The following is a 22,169-nucleotide window of genomic DNA, read 5'->3' as shown; positions in this document are numbered from 1 at the left end:
AAGTATAGACTGGGGTGATGAGGAGGTGAACTTGTCATTTACATAAAAGCAGCAGGAATACACAGAGCTCTGCCTGGGAATGGGTGATAAGCCTCCTGAGAGCTCATGTGTCAGGGTTAGCAGGGAGACCAATGTGGGCAGTGTTATGGTGGGTGGCTGCTACATACTGTCTGACTGGAAAAAAGTAGATGAGACCTTCTTCAGTGGAAAAGTGGAAGAAGCCTCATGACTGGGGGCCCTGCTCCTCATGGGGGCCCTGAACCACCCCAGTACTTGTTGGAGGGGCAACACACCAGGGCACAAGCAATCCAGGAGGTTTATGGAGCACGTTGATGACAACTTCCTGACACAGGATCAAGGAGCCAATGAGTGGAGATGCTCTTTGGAGCACACTTACAAGGAAGAACTGTTGGGAATGGGAAGGTTGGGGCAGCCTTAGCTGCATTTACCATAAGGTAGTGTGGTTCATGATTTTCAGCGGCAAAAACAGGCAAATAGTAGGGTCATAACCTGGACTTCAGGAGAGCGGACTTTGGCCTGCTCAGGGACCTGCTTTGCAGAATTCCATGGATGCAATCCTGGAGAAGAGGTCTGTAACACCTGTTGATATTCATCAAAAACCTCCTCCAAGCTCTAGAGTGGTCTATCCCTACATGCGAGAAGTCAAGCAAAGGGGCCATGGATGATCAAGGAGTTCTTGACAAAATTCAAACATTAAAAAGAAAGCATGCAAAAGGTGGAAGGTTGCTTTGAGAGATCATTTCTCTCCATCATCGGAGTTACTAAAAATCCAGCCGGGCACAGCCCTGAGCAACCTGCTACAATTGCACATGCTTTGAGCAAAGGGGTAGATTAGATGATCTCCAGAGGTTCCTCACACCTTTAAGGAATTTCCGTGATTCTGTGAGTCTGCTGTTCGCCCACACCCCACCCCCACTCCCGCCCCTAGTGCCTGGGCACCTTACTTTTGGCTAACATGAACTCCCTCCTGCCACAGTGCACAGCTCTTAGGAAGAAAGTACAAGGCAACCACTCTTGCAAATTAAAATTTAGGCTGCCTCCCTTTACAAAGGCAAAGGGGGGTTAAGTGGTGGGCAGCCTTCCTTCACGCAGGATCCTAGAGATGTGAGCATAGTTTCGCATGGAGGAAGACTGAAAATTGATTTCTTCTTCTGCCTAGGGATCACAGGGATTCAACTTTCCTATCACTTCCAGACTTTTGTCAGGTGAGGACTTTCAGGAGTGCTCTGCTGGAAGTGAACCACAGTGCAGAAAATAGGGAACTGAAGAGAAAACCTCTTTGCAGAAGTCCAGTCACTCAGAGCAGCCAGCCAGGAGTGCAGAGACCTCATCACAGCCCATGTCCCTGTAAATGCATTTTACATTAACCTATTTCTAGCTCAGGTGTGTTCTGAAATAAAAAGACCGTGCAAATGCCCTTTTTAAGAAGCTCCTCTTTGGTATCTGAGGTCACACATGTTCTAGGAACAGCCACTAGGATGTGAGGCGGGATCCTGCTTGCTGGATCTCCCTCCCTGTGGGTACAGGCTGGGAGAGAAGTCACAATCTGCTTTATGTGCTTGAAGAAACTTCCCAGTGAGAAAAAGGCCCAGAACCTCAACATTCTGGATATGCTATGGTAAATAAATAAATAATAATAATAATCAAGCTTCAGAGTTTAGCAGCCTCCAGTGCTGGGTGGCAGCTGATCAGGGATGTTCAGATATTGATTCAGTCACCCAACTCACATTTTTACTTCTTCATGTTCTTTTTCAGATCGAGTATCAGACACCTGAAAATTCAGGCACTCTTGCAGTCACATTGAGCACAGCTGGGTGCCTCATACAGCTTGTTCAAAGTCACCTAAGTCCATGCCAGAGCTAGAAATCAAATGTTATGGTGGAATCCCACCTGCGGCCCTGAGTCTTAAAAGCTGCTGTCTCTGTTAGAAGATTTTTTCTCACTGTCACACCCGTGAGAAAGCTGTCAAGGATAGCTGCAACCCACGGATGAGCTAAGATCTCCACCAGTACTTTCAGCAGAAGACATATCTTGTTACAGCTAAATTTCCTCAGGACAGTTTCACTCAAAGTTTTCTTGCTTGAGCTGACTCGGTGCTTTTGCATGAGATTTAAATCACTCTTTCTGGTCAGGATGTCAGGGAGAAGCAGAGATTGTTGTATTGCTGTTTTTGTCATTGTGGATGTGCACACAATGGACGGCTTTGGTGAATTAAGAACTGTTACCCTATGGATATAAGGACCCTCATCACCTTCACTAAGAAATGTCCCTGCATCTGGTGCGGGTAGAACATAGATCCCACTCCATCCCTGCACCTTTCATGAGTCAAAACATCACACAAGCTGAACAGTTGTAGATTTTCTATAAACTCCCCATGAGTTCTGATGTTATCTCATGTCTCTCTCTTGCAGACACTACATCTGTTCCTTTAGCAGTTGCTGGCAGACAAGACAAGCCCGGGTGCCAACTAATACTATATGATCTTCTGCTGAATCCATTTTCCACTTTTAAAACTAAATTACGGACCAGATCCTCATCAGATTTAATACAGCTAATGCCTATTAAGCAGCTGAGGGTCTGGCCTTGTACAGGGATTATTCCTCCTCACTCTTTGGAGCAAGAACACAACTGAAGAGTTAGGTTTCGATCTGACCTGTGAAGTCAGTGAAAACATTGCTTTGTGTCTGATGCATCCATCATGAGAAATCATTAGTTTTCCAAAAAGCTACAGGAAAACGCACCATCCCCCCCCCCCCCCAAAAAAAAAAACCCACCCAAAAACCAACAAAACAAAGGAAAGAAAGGTTGTAAAAGATACTATAAATCTTTTATTTCTTTTTAGTTACTATGCAATGCCCTTCATTTTGAAGGAAATGGTACAATCAATGATCTGTACTTCTTTCTCAGGAAAAGAAGATATTTGCACTAACAATTCAACATTTACTGACAAAAGACAGCTTACAGAAAATGGTCATGATGGAAAAAAAATCATATTTTGTGATTACACCTGTTATTGTGGATGATTCCATGAAGTGTTACAAAGTCAGGAATTTCAAGTGTGCATTTAAAGAAAGCTTCTAATTCAATATTAATGCAAAAGAACCATCTAAACCACCAGTGTTTGAAGTCACCTGATTTCTTTCTATCCACAGTTTAAAAAGAAAGTCTAATGTGAAAGTCTAAGCCCATTATACAATACACCTGGCCTTATCACTGCACATTGATTATAAGAGTAGTCAACACATACTCAATGAAAAGTAGATTCCTTACAAATAGAAACTGCTGTTGGAAACAATGTATTCCCTACCTCTACTTAGTTACTAGTCTCTGACCCATTATATAAAATTAAAATTTTGCTTTCAAGAAAATATTTGTTCCTACATGGCTGTTAGAATTATGGTTGGTGCTGTTAATTGTCAGAAAAGCACAGGTGAGAAACCACTCGACAACACACTTCACGCACCCAAGGACAGACCTTTGGTAAAGCTTAACCAAAGGAAAAGAGAAAAAGAAAACCACCATTACATTCAAAATCTGAAATATATTCATCACCTAATATTACCTACTTTAGTACTGAGTGTGGAATATGGAATTTAAATGACAAAACTTAAGAAGTTTGCTTAAGGTTTCATTTATACAAAACAGTTGAAAGTTTACTTCCATAGTCTAGGATCCTTCAGTCTGAAGAATATAGTTTTCCAAGTAATAAAATATATTTTTTCAATTAGCTTTGGGATATCTTCCTTGCCTACCCTAGAGCTGCCTACTACATTGGCCAAGTGAGCTCTAGAGAGCTGCTGTAATCAATACTTTGCATTCATGCAGAATCAGGGATAACTTGAAATCGTCTTGAGTTTATGTCCTTGTTCACTGCCATGGAAGGCAAATGTCTAAATTGTATTTTTAAAATTACTTAATCAAGGACTAATTGTCAATTTCACTATAAAGCCTTTTCCAAGACATTGTTTGCATCAAACACACCAATACTCTGGGGAAATAAGAGCGCTTATCTACATTTCCTAGCTGGAGCTACATCTGCACATCTGGGGCTCAGTCTCGCCAGCCTTAACACGTGCATAATGATATTCACAGCAGTCATCCTATCAGTAGTGGTAGGTATGCCCAAATGAGTAAATTCATATAGATGATAAAGTGTTTGCACAATCAAAGGGCTTTTAAAACAAATTGTATTAACCTTAGATGTTAAAAATGCAAGGGGAAGTTCAAGCATGACAAGACAAAGATACCAGCCTGCAGCACGGTCATCAGCTTAGTTTACAGCTGCTGCATAATACACCTCTCACTGAATCAGTGCAGCTCCTGGATTTCCAGGGGGAAACTGAGGCCAAAGTTTGGGCTGGATTCCACATCCCTGTTTGGACAAGAGGCCCTTTGAGAAACAGCTTTCACAGCACTACTTGTTCTCCCCCAGCGATTATGCAACCTCACCAGGCTCCCACCAGAGACCTCAGATTGAAATTCCAGGCTCTTATTCACAAAGAAATGTAAATACACACTTAACTTCCAGCACGTGAATAGTCTTACTGATTTTCAAGTGGCTCAAGGTAGGGTCTACTCACAACTTCAAACTTCAGTATAGGCTTAGGACCTTTGCTGAACCAGAAGTTCTGCAGAAGGATCACACATGAATTTTTATATGTTAAAGATGCAGCTGCGAAGAACACTTTTATCTATTCTTACTCTCTCTCTTTTGTGATCTACACAAAAGTCTTGAAGTAGATGCACAAAGAAGTCTGTTTTCCTGGGAGATCTTTTTCTTTAAAATTAAGCTCTAGAAATCCCAGCCTAGTCTGCAGACAGTAACTGAGTAAAGTAAAGCAAAGACAAGAAACTAAGTCTTCGTGATGTGCTTCTACAGCAACTCCTGTTCTCACATCCAGCTCATTACAGGTCATGGCTTTAAAACTAGACTGCTTAGAAATATTTGCAGTGGTGTTTAGTAGCACCTATTAAATAACACTGCCTAATCAACAGGCAGGGAAAAAGGACCTGCATGTTAAAGATTCACAGCTGCATCTTTATCTGCTGGAACAAGAAATCCCTGCATAGAGGCAGCCCTCCTCCAGACCAAATACAAAAATTCCAGGCTTCCCGCCCACCCCCCCCCTTCTACTTTTACACATAAGGGAATGCCAGGAGACTGAATAAAACCCCAAACATAGCTTGCAGAGAGATTTCAAGATTCCAAATATTTATGTTTTAAATTCTGAACACCTGTATCCCAGGTGTCAGAGAGGCATATACATTTTCTAACACAGCATAACACATGCCAGGCTCTGCCTTGCTGTGAGGCAAGCTCCCTACCTTCACTCTCGCTCCCAGCAAGGCAGGGCAAGCTCTCAGATTCTCTGCTAAGGCCCTCTGCCTGTGTGGGAATTTATCCCAAAAGGCATGACCAGTACAGGGAAGCACAAAGATCGGCACAAGACACGACTTCAGTTGGTCAAAGCGGCTTTGCTCTCCATTCCCAAGCAGATTTGGTCCTTTTTATTTAACAAAAAAACGTGGAAAAGAACAGAAAACAAAGCCCAGACCAGGCAGGGTATCTCAGAAGGAGAGAAATGGCTAAGTGTCATAGTTCTGATGTTTCAGACACAAGGGAAAAATATTTTCACAACTAGTTTACTGTTTAGTACCCTGTGGGTACATAATATTTGACATTTATAGCAGTTTCTATACTTTACGACCTAGAATATACTTTAGATCACTAATGAAAAATAAACCCATTTAGAGGACTGGAAAATAATGTGCATAACAACTTACTTTCAAAAGCGAAGTTATGAAGTGATTAACTTTTTTTAACTTTCAAAAATATCTGTAAGAAAATATTATTTTACATACCTATATTACACAGTGAAATAAACTTTGCTATGTACAAGGTTTCAGTATGAAAGAAACCACAGCCAGACATTTACTCATGGTCTAGATAATCTCAGTTGTCTCGTATCAGCTAGTACAACAGAGAGACTCTCCTTCACTCTTTTTTGGACTATTTCAGTGATAATTTCAGCTTTTAGGTGTTACTAGTAGTTGTATAAAACATGTGTGCAGACATTCACATATTAACCCTATTACAGTTAGGTATGGGTAGTTATGCTATCAAAGCAAGGTTGCACATCTTGACAACCACAGTAACTTGAGTATAACCCAATTGCATATTGAGGGGAAAAAAAAAACCAACACCATAAACCCCCACATAGTGCAGACACCTGAGCTATAGCATTCTAAGGGAGCTTGGTATTAAAACTCTCCATTGCATCTGGGTATTTCACAGCTCAAAATGAGAGCATGGGAGTCATTAAGCAAACAGTATATGGTGTATTTGCATAACTATAAAAATTATTTTCCCTCCTGAAGTGAGGATGAAGTAGTCTTTCACAGCTTTTTTCCTAGCTTGCATATTTTAGGCAGAAAACGCACCACCACAACCTATTTGGATCCCATTGGCAACGTCGCTTTGTGTAGTTATAACTAATCAAAAGCTGGTACCTAGCTATTCTTAAAAGACAAACTTTGCTCCCATCTCGGGGGGTCTCGGGGGTGGAAAGGACGTGGAGTACTTTGCTATTTGTGGTGTAACTGTAAACAGCTGCCGGGAAGACTGCATTAACTACGGTTCAAGTTTACACCACACTGTTAGTTTCCATTATTTAAATGAACTCGAGCTTATCTTCAAGTTCATCTCATCACTATTGTCCTTCAAGAGGAAGGAATTTTGCATTAGAAGTGTCTGCTCACACACTTCAGATCCCAGGACAAAGATCTGACAGTGCTGCCTGTGTGGGAGACCAGTTCAACAGCTGAAAACAAGTTCAGGGAATATTCAAGGCAGGCAGCACCGCACTCCCCCTCCCCTCCCCTCCTGTTTAATGAGGGAATTGCACAACTTTGGAGGCATGTCCTCTCCTTTTCTCTAATGCTATAGCTCAGCTGCATACCATAAAAATCAGCAAAAAAGGAGACATGAAATCCCTAATGAAGAGGAAATTGCTTTGCGGTAAGGAAGGAAAAAAAAAAAAAAACCACCCAGAACCCCCAGCCTGCAATGCCTTCCAGCCTCAGCTCCTTCCCATCCCTTCCCAGTCACAGCTGTGTTTACTGTGGTGCAGAACCTGTGGCAGGCTCGTGCTAGGAGCGCCCAGCCAAGAGGCCACCCTCTCAAGGGACGGCTTACTCAAGAGATACTCTTGCACAAGAGCAACCTCCTTCCAAACTGCCTCACTGTGTATCACAGACTTAACCAGGAGCTCTGCCATTTGCTTTAAGAGAAGCCCGGCAGCCTGTAATGAGCACTGGCGCAGCTCAGTATCTGCCTGTAAGAGGCCCAGCATACACCAGTGTGCAGACTCCTTAATCAGGGTTGCAAACTTCCTCCTTCTCTGGGACCTGTCAGCAATAGAAACATCTTGTATCCTCAGAACCACACACCAACAGCAAAGGACGAAGTCCCCCAGCCCACATGCAAGTTCCTATCAATTAAGGTGGCACCAGGCACATCAACCCCATTTTATTGAAATTAGTGGAGATTTCCCCCTTACACCTTCTTGTGGGGCTGGCTACCAACCCACAAAGCCTTGCACCAGGCAAGCAAGCAGCTTGTTGCAATACCAACAGGAGCCACAACTGAAGAGAAACAGGGGCAGAGAAGGGAAAACAGTTATCTTCATGCTTCTGAGCTACCAACTAGTCATGAACTCAGAGCTACATGGTCATGTCCTGAAAGTTGTTGGCTCTTTCTTAATAGTATTAAATACTCTTAACTTCTGTGATAAATAGATGTCAAAGGCATTTAGCATCTTGTAGGGTCAGGCCTACTAGCAGATGGTTGAGGGAAAGGCTACGCAGTGAGGCAGGGAAAGAAGTGGAGAGGGGTAGAATTGCCCTGAGTTTTATCCTCTACAAATAAGTCAGGGGTTTTACCATCGAGCACTGAAGGAGTTAAGCACTAAAGCGCAGACACTTAATCAGCTTTCCCCCCCTTCCTTTCACATGTGATGGGAATGAAGCTGCACCGAAGTGGCCCAAAGGGCTTATAACAGCTCAATTTCGCAGCCTTCAGCTTTAATCCCCATCACCCAGGCTAAGCAGCATGGTGGTGCTGAGGCCACTACTCCACAACAGTCTGAGCACCTGGATGATGATGATGATGGTCTTCCTCCTCCTCTTCCTCCTCCTCTGCAGCCTGCAGGTGGCTGGAGAGCTCCTGGATCACAGCAGCCCTACCAATCTGGTCATTTCTCCTCTTCTCCATAATCAGATCCTCCAGGCTCTGAAACTCCAGCGTGTGGCTGCGCTTGTCACCCAGCCGGATCTGCAATCGGTAGGGCTGCTTGCCTATGCGCAGCTCCCCGCCGATTTTAAACTCCCTCTTGCCATACCGGCACCAGGCAGCGAAACACTCAGAGTTTCTCCAGCTCAAGTCCCGGTCCTTGCAACCCACCTGCTCCAGGGCATTGCGCACCACCACGGCTGGGCTGAGGGGTTTGTAGCGGTACAGCTGGTTGGCAATGCGGCCCCGTCTGCCCTGGCTGGCATCGGTGAGGAAGCTGTTCACCACCTCCAGCCTATGTAGGTGCACAACTTGAAAATCCCCGACATAGACCACCCAGTGTGGATACTGGGCCTGGCACACAAACTCCACCAGGTCACCTGGTTTGCACCTATTCAGCAGATTCTCTGGGGTGTAGGTGCTCAGATGCCCCCCACCTCCTTCATCACCCTCCTCTGGCAGTCCATCCTCCTCAGAAAAGCTCTTCTGGTAAATACACTCATCCCGGTAATAGACCGAGCACTCCACCTCGTGCAGCTGGGGATCGTAGGGCTGCAGGGCTGGGTGCTCACCCCCCAGGTCATGCACCGAATCCTGCTGCTGCTCCAGCTCATCATCATCATTCGAAAAGATGTAGGAGACCCCGATCCTGGGCCCTTCATCTCTGTCCATACCTGTCGGGTCGGCCGTGGGAACTTCCTTGTAGTTCAGATGGGTCAGCTTCTCCACCTGGTTCCCCATGCCCGCTGCAACGACAGACACACGCACCGCGGGGCCGTGAAGGCAGGCAGGGGGTGAGCGGCTGCCGGGCTGGCACCGCACGGCCCCCCCTCCACCCGCACCCCACCTCTCCCCGCTGCAACACAGCCCCTGGAGAGCCCCCCGGGGCTGCAGGCACCCCTGGGGGAGGGGCAGCGGCGGCCGCAGCGGGGTGCGGACCACCCTACCTGCACGGAGGGAGGCGAGGCGGCACCACCACCTGTTGGGCGGCAGCGAGGAGGAGGAGGAGGAGGAAGGCGCAGGAGCCGCCGGAGAGCGGGCAGGCACCGAGCCACCTGTTAGAGGGGGGGCTGCAAACGCCGGGGGAGGGCCGGAGGTCCGAGTCGGGAACGACCGAGTTGCGCGACCCGAGATCCAAAGCGGGCGCGCACCTGGGCGCCGCCACGCCGAGCCGTGCCGGGCCGGGCCGTGCCGCCGGCCGGGTGCGCCCCCACCCCCGCCCGCACCCTCCCCCGACACCGGGCGGCTGCAAACTTACCCGGCGGGGCCGGCTGCGCGGCGCCGGGAGCGGCTCTAGGGCGAGCGGGGGGCGGCGCGGCTGCCGGGGGTGGGCGCGCAGCGCGGCTGGATCATGGCCCCGGCCCCGCGCGGCTCCGCGCTCCCCGCGCAGCAGCAGCGCCCGTGCGCCGCGCTGCCGGCACCGGGGCTGTGCAGAAGCGCCGGAGAGGCACGGCCGAGGGGAGGGAGGCTGGATCCGGCTGCGGACGCCCCGGCGAGGGCTCAGCCCCCAGCATTTAAAGAGGCAGCTCTTCTTTTTTTTCCCCCCTGCACCCCCACCCCCCCTTCTCCTCCACCCCTCCCTTACCTCCTCCCCGCACCTTTTTCCCTCTCCTCTCTCCTACATGCCAAGCGCTTTGCTCCCCGCCGAGGCTGATTTGCCGGCGGAGGTCGGGCGGCGGGGCTCTCGGCGCCGCGGCTGCAACGCTCTTCGCGGCGCCTGGCAGCGGGAGCGGGTGTGCAACACGCTCACGCACAAACTCGCTCACACGCGGCCCCTTTAAGGGAACGGTGGCTTAAGACAGCCCAACCCGGCGGTTTGGTCGGGGGGAGCCGCTGGGAGACGGAGTTTGACCGGGATAGCACCGAGAGACGGTGCAAAGCCCCGGTGCGGGCCCGTGGGAATCACCCTGCTGCAGCCCCGGGGCGCGGAGGAGGTCGCAGCTGCCCACGGGCAAGCGCTCCCCGGGCAAGCGCTCTCCGCGCAGCCCCTCTCCGCGCAGCCCCCGCGGGGGCGCCGGGAGGTGCCTCCCCGGGGCCGCCAACAATAACAGGGAAGTTGTAAAGCGAACAAAATCAAAGAGCCCGGCTCTCGAGCCCGGCTCTCCCGGGTTGACTTAGTGCCTTCGATTCCTCCATGAGCGGAGCGTGTAATTACTTTTATTAATTTCTTTTCTTTCCTACTCCAAGAGATCGTTCTCTTTTTCAATATAGAAGATTATGATTCTTTCCCCCTGGAAAGGCATTATCAGAACTGGTGGGAATATTTTTCTTTCTGTGTTTTGGAGAATGCAAACCAATATTTTGCTTTTCCATTAATGTCTAGTTAGTCTGCTAGGTGGGTTTATTATTCGTCCTATTTTAACATGCACTGGTAAGTTCATGCTGTTAGAATAGACTAGAGAGATAATTTATGGGAGCTAGGAGTAATGTCTTTAATTTTGTCTCATATATTCATTCCCATTGTCTGTTGTCTCGTAATTTATAAACCCAACTGCACGCTGCTGCTTTGAGGATTCACTTAACAGCAGCAACTGAAGGAACAAATATGGTGTTACTGGGGTGCTGGGCACTGACCACAGAATCAGAGAATGCTGTTTCCATCAGATTATACGCCTCTGTGGTTTCAAATACAAACCTGCCCTTTGGGGTGGGGAGAACTGCTGCCGCTGGGGCTGAGATGCAAGCCCTGCTCTGCTTGGGATGGTGGGGCAGTTGCAAGCAATTGCAGCAGGTGACAGGCAGCTGGATCAGGACCTTTTTGTTTTGAATTCACCTGGTGACTGTGTCTATGGGAGCATTTTAGAGAACTGAAAACGACAGCAGGGGTGTGCTTTTGAAATTAATCTCCCAAACACCCACCCCCAGTGCACACACACACACACTTCGGTTTGCATCCCGATGCGGTTTCAAACAGCGCAGACACATTCCTCTCACATTCAGCCAGACTAGATGTACTGCAGCTGCAGGACTGGACCAAGGCTAGTTGAGCAAACCTCCAAAATGTGTTTAATGTAGATGACATTTTTCAGCACTGCCTGTTTCACTCTACCATTCCTCTCCTCTATAGCTGCTGTTGGACAAAAGACAGCCCCGCTTCACAGTCAGAGCTTGGTGAAATGGTTTCAGCAATTAAGGATGGGCATGTGTAAAGGTGAGAATATCCTAAAAGGAGAAGCTAGACTGAACATAGAAGTGACCTTTTCGTGTTCTCCCATTTGTACTGGAAGCTGTGTCTCGATGCCATACCTTAATATCTTTGGAGCAGTTATATTTATTTCTTGGCTGAAATGGTTTGGCAGCCCTACATTGAAAGCCAAGTTTTCCTTTGAATCCGTTGCAATGTATGGAAAGTTGGGTCTGTGGAGGTGTAGATACTGACTATTGCTCAGAGGAGTCTCTTGTGTGTGCATGCACATCCACACATATTTGCAACTCTCTATCTTGTTCTCTCATTTTTTCCTGTCTGCTTTAACTCACCCCAGTGCTTAATTTTCTGCACCTTGTCAGCTGCTTTGATCTCTTTGATCTCTTTGAATTTCCTTTCAATGGCTGCTCCTCAGAATCCACATGCTCTGATCAATGGCTGCTTTCTAGGATCAGAAACCATTGGTGAGTATTTTTGTCTCTTAAAACACGTACATAATGGCATACTGCACATAAGGCATTGGGTAGAAAACCCACGAAGGACTTGCGGTGCCAATATATCACCTGGGCTGCTGCCTAAAATGATGACGCTTAAAACTTCTGTGTGCTTAACCTCTAAGCCTCAAAGCAGCTAACTCCACAGGCACAAGGAATGGGGGCTGGTGCCAGTGACATGCTATATCAGTGACTATGCTTTTTGAGAGAGCATTGACCTCTTGCATAGCTTTGCTTTTTTTTTTTTTTTTTTTAAAAAAAAAAGGGACTTTGGTGCTTATCTACTAAAGATAATCCAGTCTGTGGGTATGGAGTGACCAGAGGACTGGTTGCGCAGGTGCTGAGCTGGGAGCCCACACTGCAGCAGGACAGTTGAAGACACGCCTCTGACCTCGCTATCAGAGGCTCCTCAATTAGGTGACTCCTTGCTCAGTGTGCTGACATTTGTTATCCAGTTTTGAGTTATTAGGTCTGTGCACATGTCACAGAGGGAACGCTATGGATACCACAGTTACAGCTGGGCTTGAACGCTTACAAAAGTCAACAAGGATGCCCACACTATTAAATACAGTACCTCCCTGAGGTCACTCCCAGGTCCCAGTCACTTGCTCATCCAGATTGCACAAGTATTTGTTCCTTGTAGATTCTCTTTTGGAGTGAAAACTCCACCCCAGACAAAACCCAGGTGTGGTTATGAAGCTCGTTCGCTCCAGGCAATGCCTCCATCAGAGTCCCAACAAAGACAGCGAGGAAGCAGGGGTAAATCTACATGAGTTCTGGCTCCCTCTGCTCTACACAGCTCTCCTAACACTTTCACAGCTGAGTTTTCAGGTCCATATGCTCTCAATCTATTGTTGAGTGCAGCAACACACAGTTTCACATCATAAAGATACTATTCTAGTGTGTTACAACATGGCTTGTAGGATATTTGAGATGCTTGAAACTTTGATTGCCCATAACACACACTCTAAATGGTAATTTCTCTTTCAAGGCCAAAAACACCACCATGTTGCAGAGCCTTCTGGAAACCCAAAGCTGCTTGGCTGTGTAGTCCAACTATGTATACAGACCAGAGAGGGGACTTTATCTCTTGACTTAGAGACTGTGGACCACCTATGGAGCAGGTGTGTTTATTAGTCTATCTGACTATGTAGCTGATGTGATCCAGGGACCTTTGTAGTGCTAGCTCTTGTTGCTTTAAACTGAAGCTCTCAAGTTTTGAGAATTAGGTGTCGAAGTTATTTTGTTGTCCTGATACTATAACATCTTGTTGCTCCAGTGCTCTTGTCCTTAATCTTACATACATCTTTCATCCAGAGATTAAAAAGGTGATGTTGATTTGAAATCACAATTCATCCTTACTTGGATGTGAAATGCTGTGTTCCTACTGTTATTAAGAGACATCCAGGATGAGAAGGAATGTCTTGTTGCTATATATTTATATTTTTTCTTAGAAAGCAACACTTCTGAGTAACACAAAGTTTAGTGTCATGTTCTGTAAGCACATTGTGTTTCACTGGTATTCAGCCAGCTGATGGCTAAGGCACCCTTGAATTATTTAATAGCTTCCATTTCTTTTTTCAGTAGAGTTTTATGAGAACTGAGATAAGCTGTGCTCCATTAGGAATGTAAGCACTCTACATCATAGACCTAGCAAACTAGAGTGCTTCAACACCATGTTGGAATTAGGGGCACTGGAGAAATAAACCACTTCCTAGTGAAGTCCGTGCAAATTCTTCCATGGAGTTCTGTAGAAATCGACAATGTCCTTAATTAAGGGAGATGTGTGGCCTGAATGCTCCTTGGTGGATTGTGTCCTTCCATGACAACCATGGCTAAGTCCACCAAGGAAATTTAGATTCAGAATTGTAACATTTCGTCTGTTGCTTCTTTGTCCTCCAGTGGAAGCTGCATCCCCGAGACAGGCACCAGTCCCTGTGAAGTCAGGAACGCCACCTAAAATGACGTTCATCAAAGCTGGCGTGCCTGGGGTAGCTGGTGGGGAATAGGACAGAGAGTTAGCATCCTGACAGCTGTTGGAATATGGTAGTTCCTTTCACTCATGTTGCACAGCCTAATATGCTCCCAAGGTTAAGTGCTTTAATGAGGTTGGCTGTTGCTCACACACAAGAGGAAATGGTGCCACGACAGTTAATAAAAAGCATTAATATTTCAGATTGCTTCCTTGGTGTATGAAAGACCAAGGTTGAAGTCTCTCATCTCACTGAAGGAACTTGAACCAATATCTCCCAGGAGAGTACTGAAACCCACTAGACTGTAGGCTATTTTTGAGCAACTCGTGCTCTCTCTGTCCCACTGAAACTGTTCAGCTTTGTATGGGCTCATTAAATACCCATTCAGTCATTTGGAAAAAAAAGAAAAGAATGACAACGGCTCTTAGATCAGATGCAGGAAGGAGATGAGAGTGCTTTGAGGTCCTCTCTAATGAATATTCAGATGTCTCACAATCATGCAGTATCTTCATCAGAAGTCATTCAGACAGACCCACCAGGAAAATCTGAAAGTTTAGCTTTTAGGATGTGCTCATGGAAAAGTTTTGTTCATGTCAGCTCAGGAGGAGATTGAGCCTCCGGGTCTCACGTATCCTGCATGACTGGTGTAACCCAGATGCTATTAGATATCAGCTCCTCTTGATTTCTGTTGTGTTAGAGCCGTACTGATACCTCTGTTGGACCAGGCCTCATGAAGTGGCCTAGGCAGGGACACAGCTACTTTGTGACTTGGGTTTGGGCTTATGTGTGAAATAATCATGGAGCCATCACTACTTGCTCGTTCTGCTTGTATCTTCAAGAGAAATATTGGGAATTCAGATAACCAGAAAATTTATATGCCTCAAAATGTTGACAAATATAATGAGAATCTTGGTATTTCTAAAACCTGAGATTCATAATATTTGGCATGAGAGATATAATGAGCCTCTGGTGTCAGGAAGGTTCTATCTGCATTTAGTCTATAAGCCTTTGATGACACCAACAAAAGACTAATGACTATGCACTTCAGAACATAACATTTTTAGTATTCCATAATTGGTATTCCATATGGTGTGGCATGGCCCATCATATATTCAGGACCTGCAAGTGAGGTGTACTGCAGATCAGAGAGAGACCCACATCTTGAGAAAAAAGCGTGGAAATTCTAAGTACCATGTTTATCACATCAGCAACCTGTTTTTTCTAAAGCTCTCACTGGAAGCTTACGGCTCTGTTAACTACTTTTAGCATTGTAATTTGTGACTAAATGTGATCCGTGGCAAAATAAATCGCCGAGATTGCCAAAGCCACAGAGTTTTTGACTGAGGCATCCCAGCTGTATCTCAGAAGAAGCTCTTCCACTGTAAGATTTTAATAGGTGCATTCCAACAAATGAAAATGAAGCAATTCATGTCAGTCGAGGCCTGGATTCTTAGGAATTGCTATCAAACTGACGAGAGCAGCAGGCAAAGCTTAATTAAAATGCAGTCTGGTTTGGGTTTTTTTTTCCAGAAAACAGCAACTATATTTCAAACATAATTTAACAAGGAAGGAGGTACAGCACATGCATCTTTCCAGCATGAGAACTACTAGTCCCTTGCATCTCTTCTCATTCTCTTGTGCTGAGCTTCTCCCCCAGAAGCTCCTCCTTTAATGTGTCTTTTAGCAAGTCACTAGGCTGCTGGCCGCCTTGGTAGCACAGTGGGTCCTTTTGTATGCAGCTAGGAAAGGGTGGGACTGCTTTGTTCAGTGGAGAAGCTCATGATGATTGCTGCTGGTGTGCATTACCTAAGCAGAAGCCACTAGTGAAGGGAAGGAGTCTTTTCTTTGGTGATTGCCATGCTGCTAACAAAACATTTAAGTATTAAAAGCGGTGCAAGGTAAATATATCTCACTCCAGCAAATCTATGACGTGACTACAGGTTACCTAGAGAAGCTGTGGATGCCCCATCCCTGGAAGTGCTCAAGGCCAGGCTGGATGGGGCTCTGAGCAACCTGGTCTAGTGGAAGGTGTCCCTGCCCATGGCAGGAGGAGTGGAACTAGATGATCTTTAAGGTCCCTTCCAACACAAACCATTCTATGATTCTGTGATTCAATGACTATGTGCTCATGCTTCCATTTTAAATGGGGAGGAAAAGAGGAACCAGCAGGCAAAGTGGCTCCTTGTGTGATGCCAGTAGTGTCTGTGCCAGAATACGAAGCTGATCATGTCAGAACATGATGGCCATCTGCAAAGTGGTTGCAAAGCTGGAGATCTATGGGGTCTGCTGTCTTTATCCCACCTTTAAGTGCTTGCTGATTGGACTCGTAAGTACTTGCCACAGCTGCTCCACACATCCATCTCCTCAGGTCCATGGCAGAGTAGAAGAGCAGGTGTTGGGCAGGTAATCCACCTTGTCATTCACCCATTATACTGGGAAAGAAGTTAGTATTTTTCTTCCCCCAGTCAATGGAAAGCCAACAGAGATACAAAGCCTCAAACCATGTGTGAAGGGTATATTCAGGGCTTTCTGCTGGACCTGTTCTAAATCCAGCAGAGCAGGACTGATCCCCTTGCTGGTCTCAGTTGCTGAGGCTGCAGTGCTACAGGGGGAGCAGCTGTGGGGTTTGTACACAGCCACCTGCACCGGGGAATGTCTTGGGCTCACCTGGTTCACAGTGTGTGGGTGTAGGGTGGAAAGGGAACGGTGCACAGCTTGTCCTCCGTGTGGGGCTCTCACAAGCTTCATGCCACATTTCTTATCACCCACAGCCCTCACCACAGATGGATGCACAGAGTGAACCTGTATCTTCCCCAGGTCTGTTTGGGGTGTGCCTATGGGATGGCGATTTGCTGAGCAAGACAAGGAGGGAACAGGCAGCTGAAGGATCTGATCTGGGGTGTTAGCGTTGAGGCAGGGTTGAAGAAGCTCATGGGCTGGACGTTACATCAGTCTGAGGCAGCTTCGCACACACCACCCAGCAGACTGAGGCATGAGCAAGGTTGTTCAGAGCAGTACGACACCCTTGAGAGCACCGAGGGTGCTTTAGCAATGAATTTGAACTTCTAAAGAAATGAAATGTGGGGATCTATGCTTTCAGGTCTGTCATCTCCATTTGTGAATAGAAGCTACTCCTGCCTGTTGCACTGAAATGCTGCAAAGATAAATAAACTCATTAAGGTCCTGAGATGCTCAGAGTGCCTGCTAATAAGGCCCATGGAGACAGAGAGGAAAATCGCTAGGTAAGTGCTATGTTTTTCCAGGTAGTAGTAGTGTCTGAATTTGAATCAGCCTGCTGATGTCCACAGTGTTCAAGGAGGTCCTTCACTCCTTACCTGGGCCTGCCTCTGGAAATGATGTGCACCAAACTACCTGCAGCGTGTGTGCCAGACACCTTCCATGGAGGTGAATTTTGGTTGGCTGCAAGCATCCCTCTCCCGTAACTCACTAATGATGCAGCTGAGACCTCGGAGGCTGCAGGGGACCCACTGAGCCTAGACAGGCTGAAGTCACTCCCACGGATTCGTTCATTACTGCCTGCAACCAAGGACCATTTTCTACCTTGGTTAAATGCACGCCTTGAGACAGCTTGCTCAGCTTTGTAGGCAAATGACAGATATGGTGGCTGCTGTGTTAAACAATTCCTGCCCATTTGCAGAAGGCACATGAGCATGAGGAGATGCCAGTGTGCTTCTTGTTTAAGAAAGCATCGATATTATCCTTGTCTTCCACTAAGCCCTTTCTGTTAGTGCCTGTGGGAGAGGAGCAAGGAGCAGATAGTTATTCCTTCAGTCCTGTGAACTAGTTAGATGAAAATCATATCCCTAGTAGAATCTACTGTCAAGGAAGCTTCTGGCCTGCTGGATGGCACTGCTGGGTTGGATTTATAAAGTGCTCTCTGGATAACGATGTGTGTGCTCATAATAATGACTTTAATACCTGTTAGAACAGACAGCTGTGTGTGTTTGCCTTTCTGGAGACATATGTTCTCCTGCCTGCTTATGTGGGTTGATTCCAACTGGGGAAAGAGGACAGAGTGAGCAATGTGCTTTTCATTGCTATTTCATGGCCTCTTTTTTTTTTCCTCCTTTCCCTCCCTCCCCTCCTTCCTTCCCTGGGCAGTCTGCTAGGCTGGAGTCTGACTGATCACATCAGCTGCTGCGGGGAAGCCCCTTGGCCATTCCAGTTTGCTGGCTTCTCTCAACTCAGCAGCACTCAGGGCAGTTTGATGATGCTTTCCATCCTCACATGTGATACCAGCTGCAGACTGGGCTTGATGCTCATGCTTCTAGGCAGCACTTAATTTCAGACAGTCCCTGTATATGTTAAAGTTGTCGGCTCCACACCAAATCCCTTTTCTTGGCTCTTTCTGTGCAGCATGGTGTTCTCTTGCTCTGATTTAAGTGTTTGATGCTTCCACATGAAGGAGATAACAGCATGAGCAAAGCTGTGGGTAAAGATAAATCATCTGTAGGGGAAAATATGAACACTCTATTTTTTGGAAAGCAGCAAGGACATCATGCCAAAGGACAAAACCACTTACTGTAGTAAGTGTCTGCAACAATCAGCTTAAATCTCCACTGCCTCAAATTCAAAGTGATTTCAATGCAAAACTATTTTGCAATGCAGCTTTTGTGTTTGAATGAGCCATATAAAGACACTCTTCTAAGGAAGATGCAGATTCCCATTTTTCACCTGGAATGTCCTTCATTTTTTGTTTTAAACTAAATCCAATTTGTAGTAGACCTGCTTTGCACAGTGTTGGATAAGATGACCTCTGCAGGTCTTTTTCAGCTCAAATTATGATTCTATGATTCTCACAGGACACAGTAGATCTGCTTATTAATAATGCCTACTAGATCCAGTGAATCCAATATACAACTTCTTTCAACTCCATCCTGGAGTCTGATTCAGTAAGAACTAGATAAAATCTTCTGCTTGATTTGAAACTCCATGAAGAAATAAAACCCCTGAAGGCTCTCCTTGCCTAAATATTAAGTTCTGATTTTCCTGGACTTCAAAGGCAGAAACACTTTTCTGCCTGGAAATATCTCTGCTATGGATGCTTGAGAAAATAATTTTTCTTATCCTTGCAGATATATTGGGCTGTCTGAACAGATGGCAAATCACAGAAATGCTTCCCTGATTCTCCCCCAGCTGTCTGTACTTCACAGGGCTGTGTGTGCACTCTGTCCATGGTGAATAGCACCCTCTTAGTTACTTTGCAGTGGTACCCAGGGGACCTTGTCACTGCCCCATGATGGGACTGACAGGCTTGAACAGTGATGTTCTTCTTCCAGTCAAAGGTTTCATGAATTCCCTTCCCCATTAGAAATTCTGATACATTAGTACTGATGGGCTGAAGTCTGAAAGCCAAGCTCAAAACAGTACTAAAGTAACTGCAGCATCAGGTCTTATGGAAGATATACCTTACAAATACCAATTATATGCATACCTTAAGGCCAGAGGTTGCCTCCCTTCTTTACTGATCTAAACAGGACTGTGGGAAAGTGCTACTCTTGTAAGCCAGGCTGTGAGATCTTGGCTTTCAAGGAATGGGGTCTCTTTGGTACTGTTGTATTCAGCGCTCACGAGGAAGGGCAACTGGGTGGCCTCTTCCATGCTGGAATGAAGTCACTGTGTGGCCATGCATGTTTGGGTCCTCTAGGGTTCTTGGAGATAACCTTATTCATTCCACAAAAGAGGCTTTGAGAAGTTGATTGCTTAGGTTTTAACTTTTCCAAAAAGGTTTCTTTGTTAAAAGCGTCTGGTTGGAAATACCAAACCCTGTTGTTGCTAAGATTAAGGTATTTGTTTCTTAGAAATGGCTTATAAGCAGGAACCAGCACATGGTTTACTGCTTCTTTAGCCAAGTGGAGCGAAGGTGCTTCATGTAAATTGTGCTTCCAGTAGGATCAGTTATGCATGTGATTTTAATAATGGCTTTGGAGAAGGTGGTGTCAGATCTAAATTTTTTTTTATTTGTAACTCGTATGGAAAAGAAAGAAAAGCAGTACTTACCACTAACATATTGGGGTTTTAGGCTGTTTTAAATGCAGATAGCAAAAACAGCTACTGTGTTTCAGTAAAATTTTAGAATGTGATTTATTTTTGCACACTAATGAAAAAATGCATCATGAGCAGATTTATGGGGTTTGCTTTTTTGGAACGGGATTTTTTCCCCTCTTTATTTCTGTGTTGTTTTTTTCCCCCAAGGTGAATGTCATAAGCAAAATAAAATCTAACTAATTAACTCAGTCTTAGGAAGATTGTAAATACCTGTCAGGAAACAGAAGATTTTTTGCTGTTGCTGGACAGTGACCTTATCTGTGACCTGGAAGGATCGTGCTTGTAGTTTGTGAATGAAGTCAGTAACTGTGCTGTGGTACTTCTGGCCCTATTATGAAATACACATCACAGATTGTGTCTAATTGCACATGGTGTTTTTATGACATCTGTAGCTACTGAGGCAAGACTCAGATGTCAGATATCAGCATTCTCACTGTAGTTAAATGCTGCTGCCATGTAATAGGTTCTGTTTATCTCTCCTCCAGCTTCCCAATTGCTGTGTCTTGGGTCAGTGCCCTAAGTTAATTTTTCGTAAATTCCTGGCCGAGGTTATTAACTCTCTCCTTTAAAAAAAAACCAGAATGAATTAGTACTGCATTATCTCTCATTCTGAGAAGCATAGCTGAGGCTTTTATCATTGCTGGGCTGACTTGTGCTGGGTTTCACCAGAAGGAAACTGGTGGAATTGCTTCAGTAGGGGGTATCCAGCCCTTTGTTTAAATGAAGAGAGGAGTCTTCTGCTGGTGTTCACAGAGGTTGTGAGATTGCTTTATCTCTTTGGAAACCTGGCAGAAGGTGGAACCATGACTGCGGAGAACAGATCCACCTGTATTTCCCCAGCTTCAAATTAGCTTGAGCTCAAGATATATTTACAAACAGAATGTGCAACAAATAATGGATATTCATGTTCTGAAAAGTTCAAGGGTGTGGTGCTGATGCCTCCAGCAGCATCGCTATTAGTGTGCCAACCTTAGTCCTCTTGGCCAGTCCTCCCTGTGCCTGCCAGATTCCAAACACCACGGTCTGTTTCTATAGTACAAAGGGGCTTTTTTCCTTGTGCCTAGATGGAGCTTAATGTAATGGCCTCTGCCTATCCCTCTCCCCTCTGACTTTCTCAGATCATGCATGATACCAGCAGATAGCAATAGTTCTGCAAGGTCTTTCCACCAGCAAAACCGTAAGTTACTTAGAAGTAAGATACTGCTGAGAGCAATTGTGTGGCACTCCGTCCCATATCTGTTTTTCAGACAGTCACCACTGCCTACAGCCACGTTCTGTCTTTGGCGTATATGCTATCAGCTACCAGGAAAAGAACTGAAGTGCTGGGTTCCTCGCTGCATTTCATCTTCATGCAGCCCTGTACTGCTCCCAGTTTCCAGTTTCATAACAGTTTTTGCAGTGTGTTTTGTTCCTTTCTTATGCACTTGGTATTGGCAGTAAAATGTGGGTTGTTCTCAATGTTTAGCATCAAGTCCTACATATGGAAGTGATTTATCAACAAGATTACAGGCTGGAGGCCGGTGGAAATTGGACTCCAAGGTCCCATAATTCTTTGGAAAATGCCAGCCATGGTGGGTTTTACCTCCCAGCGGCTGTCCATTATTGATAGCCTTATTCAAATATTATGTTCAGATTGTAAACAATGACCAGTTTCTCAACTTTATACTTCTACAGGTGCAGCTAATTCAAGTCTTGATTATCATACTCATCTCTGTTCTTTAATGTTGGTCCCCTCTTCCTTTGCCCTCACAGTCTTTGTTTGCTTTTTTTTTTTATTTTATGCAAGAAAGATGATGCCTCTTCCCAAAAACTTTTTACATGCAAAGTACTTCCATAAGAAGTTGTCATCACTAAGATATTCTTCTGGAAACAAGGAAAAGCCAATGCCTAGAACATTCTGATGGGACAGATGAAACAGATAGGCACTTGGGACATTTGCACAGTACTAGTGAATCTCCACGTCTTTCATAGCTCGTGCTGCTGTTCAGTGACTGAGAGAAAAGGTTGGGGTAGTTCTCCTGGGACATTTTTAATTACTGGACTATGGCAAGGGAAAGGGAGAATTAGTACAAATGCCCAGTGCAAGATATCCAGCCATTGGGTATTTATTTCAAGGGAGGACTATGGGCTTCATCAAGAAACATGCTCAGTGCAGTACTGTGGCTCTTCTTGAGCCT

General features: G+C 45.7%; 1 protein-coding gene and 1 long non-coding RNA gene across 7 annotated transcripts in view; one reads left to right on the top strand and one right to left on the bottom strand.

Moving 5' to 3' along the window:
* Positions 1 to 2,826: 2,826 nt before the first annotated feature.
* LRATD2 (LRAT domain containing 2) lies at positions 2,827 to 10,034 on the bottom strand. Of its 3 annotated transcripts, none has more exons than XM_056331431.1 (2): positions 9,897 to 10,034; positions 2,827 to 9,057 (listed from the first exon to the last, which is right to left on the bottom strand). In XM_056331431.1, the coding sequence occupies exon 2, from the start codon at positions 9,050 to 9,052 to the stop codon at positions 8,150 to 8,152; it is 903 nt and encodes a 300-aa protein (XP_056187406.1). In that variant the 5' UTR covers positions 9,053 to 9,057; positions 9,897 to 10,034; the 3' UTR covers positions 2,827 to 8,149. The 3 variants fall into 3 exon arrangements, with proteins under 3 accessions (XP_056187406.1, XP_056187404.1, XP_056187405.1); XM_056331429.1 differs by lacking the exon at positions 9,897 to 10,034 and adding an exon at positions 9,570 to 9,833; XM_056331430.1 differs by lacking the exon at positions 9,897 to 10,034 and adding an exon at positions 9,259 to 9,521.
* A 195-nt stretch (positions 10,035 to 10,229) lies between these two features.
* The window catches only part of LOC130145899 (uncharacterized), a 29,680-nt gene continuing 17,740 nt past the window's right edge, over positions 10,230 to 22,169 (top strand). The window contains exons 1-4 of one of the 4 annotated variants that reach the window (XR_008820725.1): positions 10,230 to 10,682; positions 11,379 to 11,462; positions 12,942 to 13,074; positions 17,024 to 17,165. This is a non-coding gene — a long non-coding RNA (uncharacterized LOC130145899). The remainder of the gene's footprint in view (positions 10,683 to 11,378; positions 11,463 to 12,941; positions 13,075 to 17,023; positions 17,166 to 22,169) is intronic. The other 3 variants (XR_008820727.1, XR_008820728.1, XR_008820726.1) reach the window with 3 other exon arrangements.

This window comes from Falco biarmicus, chromosome 3, assembly GCF_023638135.1.
Source record: "Falco biarmicus isolate bFalBia1 chromosome 3, bFalBia1.pri, whole genome shotgun sequence".
Classification (NCBI taxonomy): domain Eukaryota; kingdom Metazoa; phylum Chordata; class Aves; order Falconiformes; family Falconidae; genus Falco; species Falco biarmicus.
Note: the sequence above shows the minus strand (reverse complement) of the source record. Positions and strands in the feature narration are given on the sequence as shown.

Excerpts from the sequence above, each read along its gene's own strand:
- LRATD2 (XM_056331431.1), bottom strand. The coding sequence starts at position 9,052 with ATGGGGAACCAGGTGGAGAAGCTGACCCATCTGAACTACAAGGAAGTT.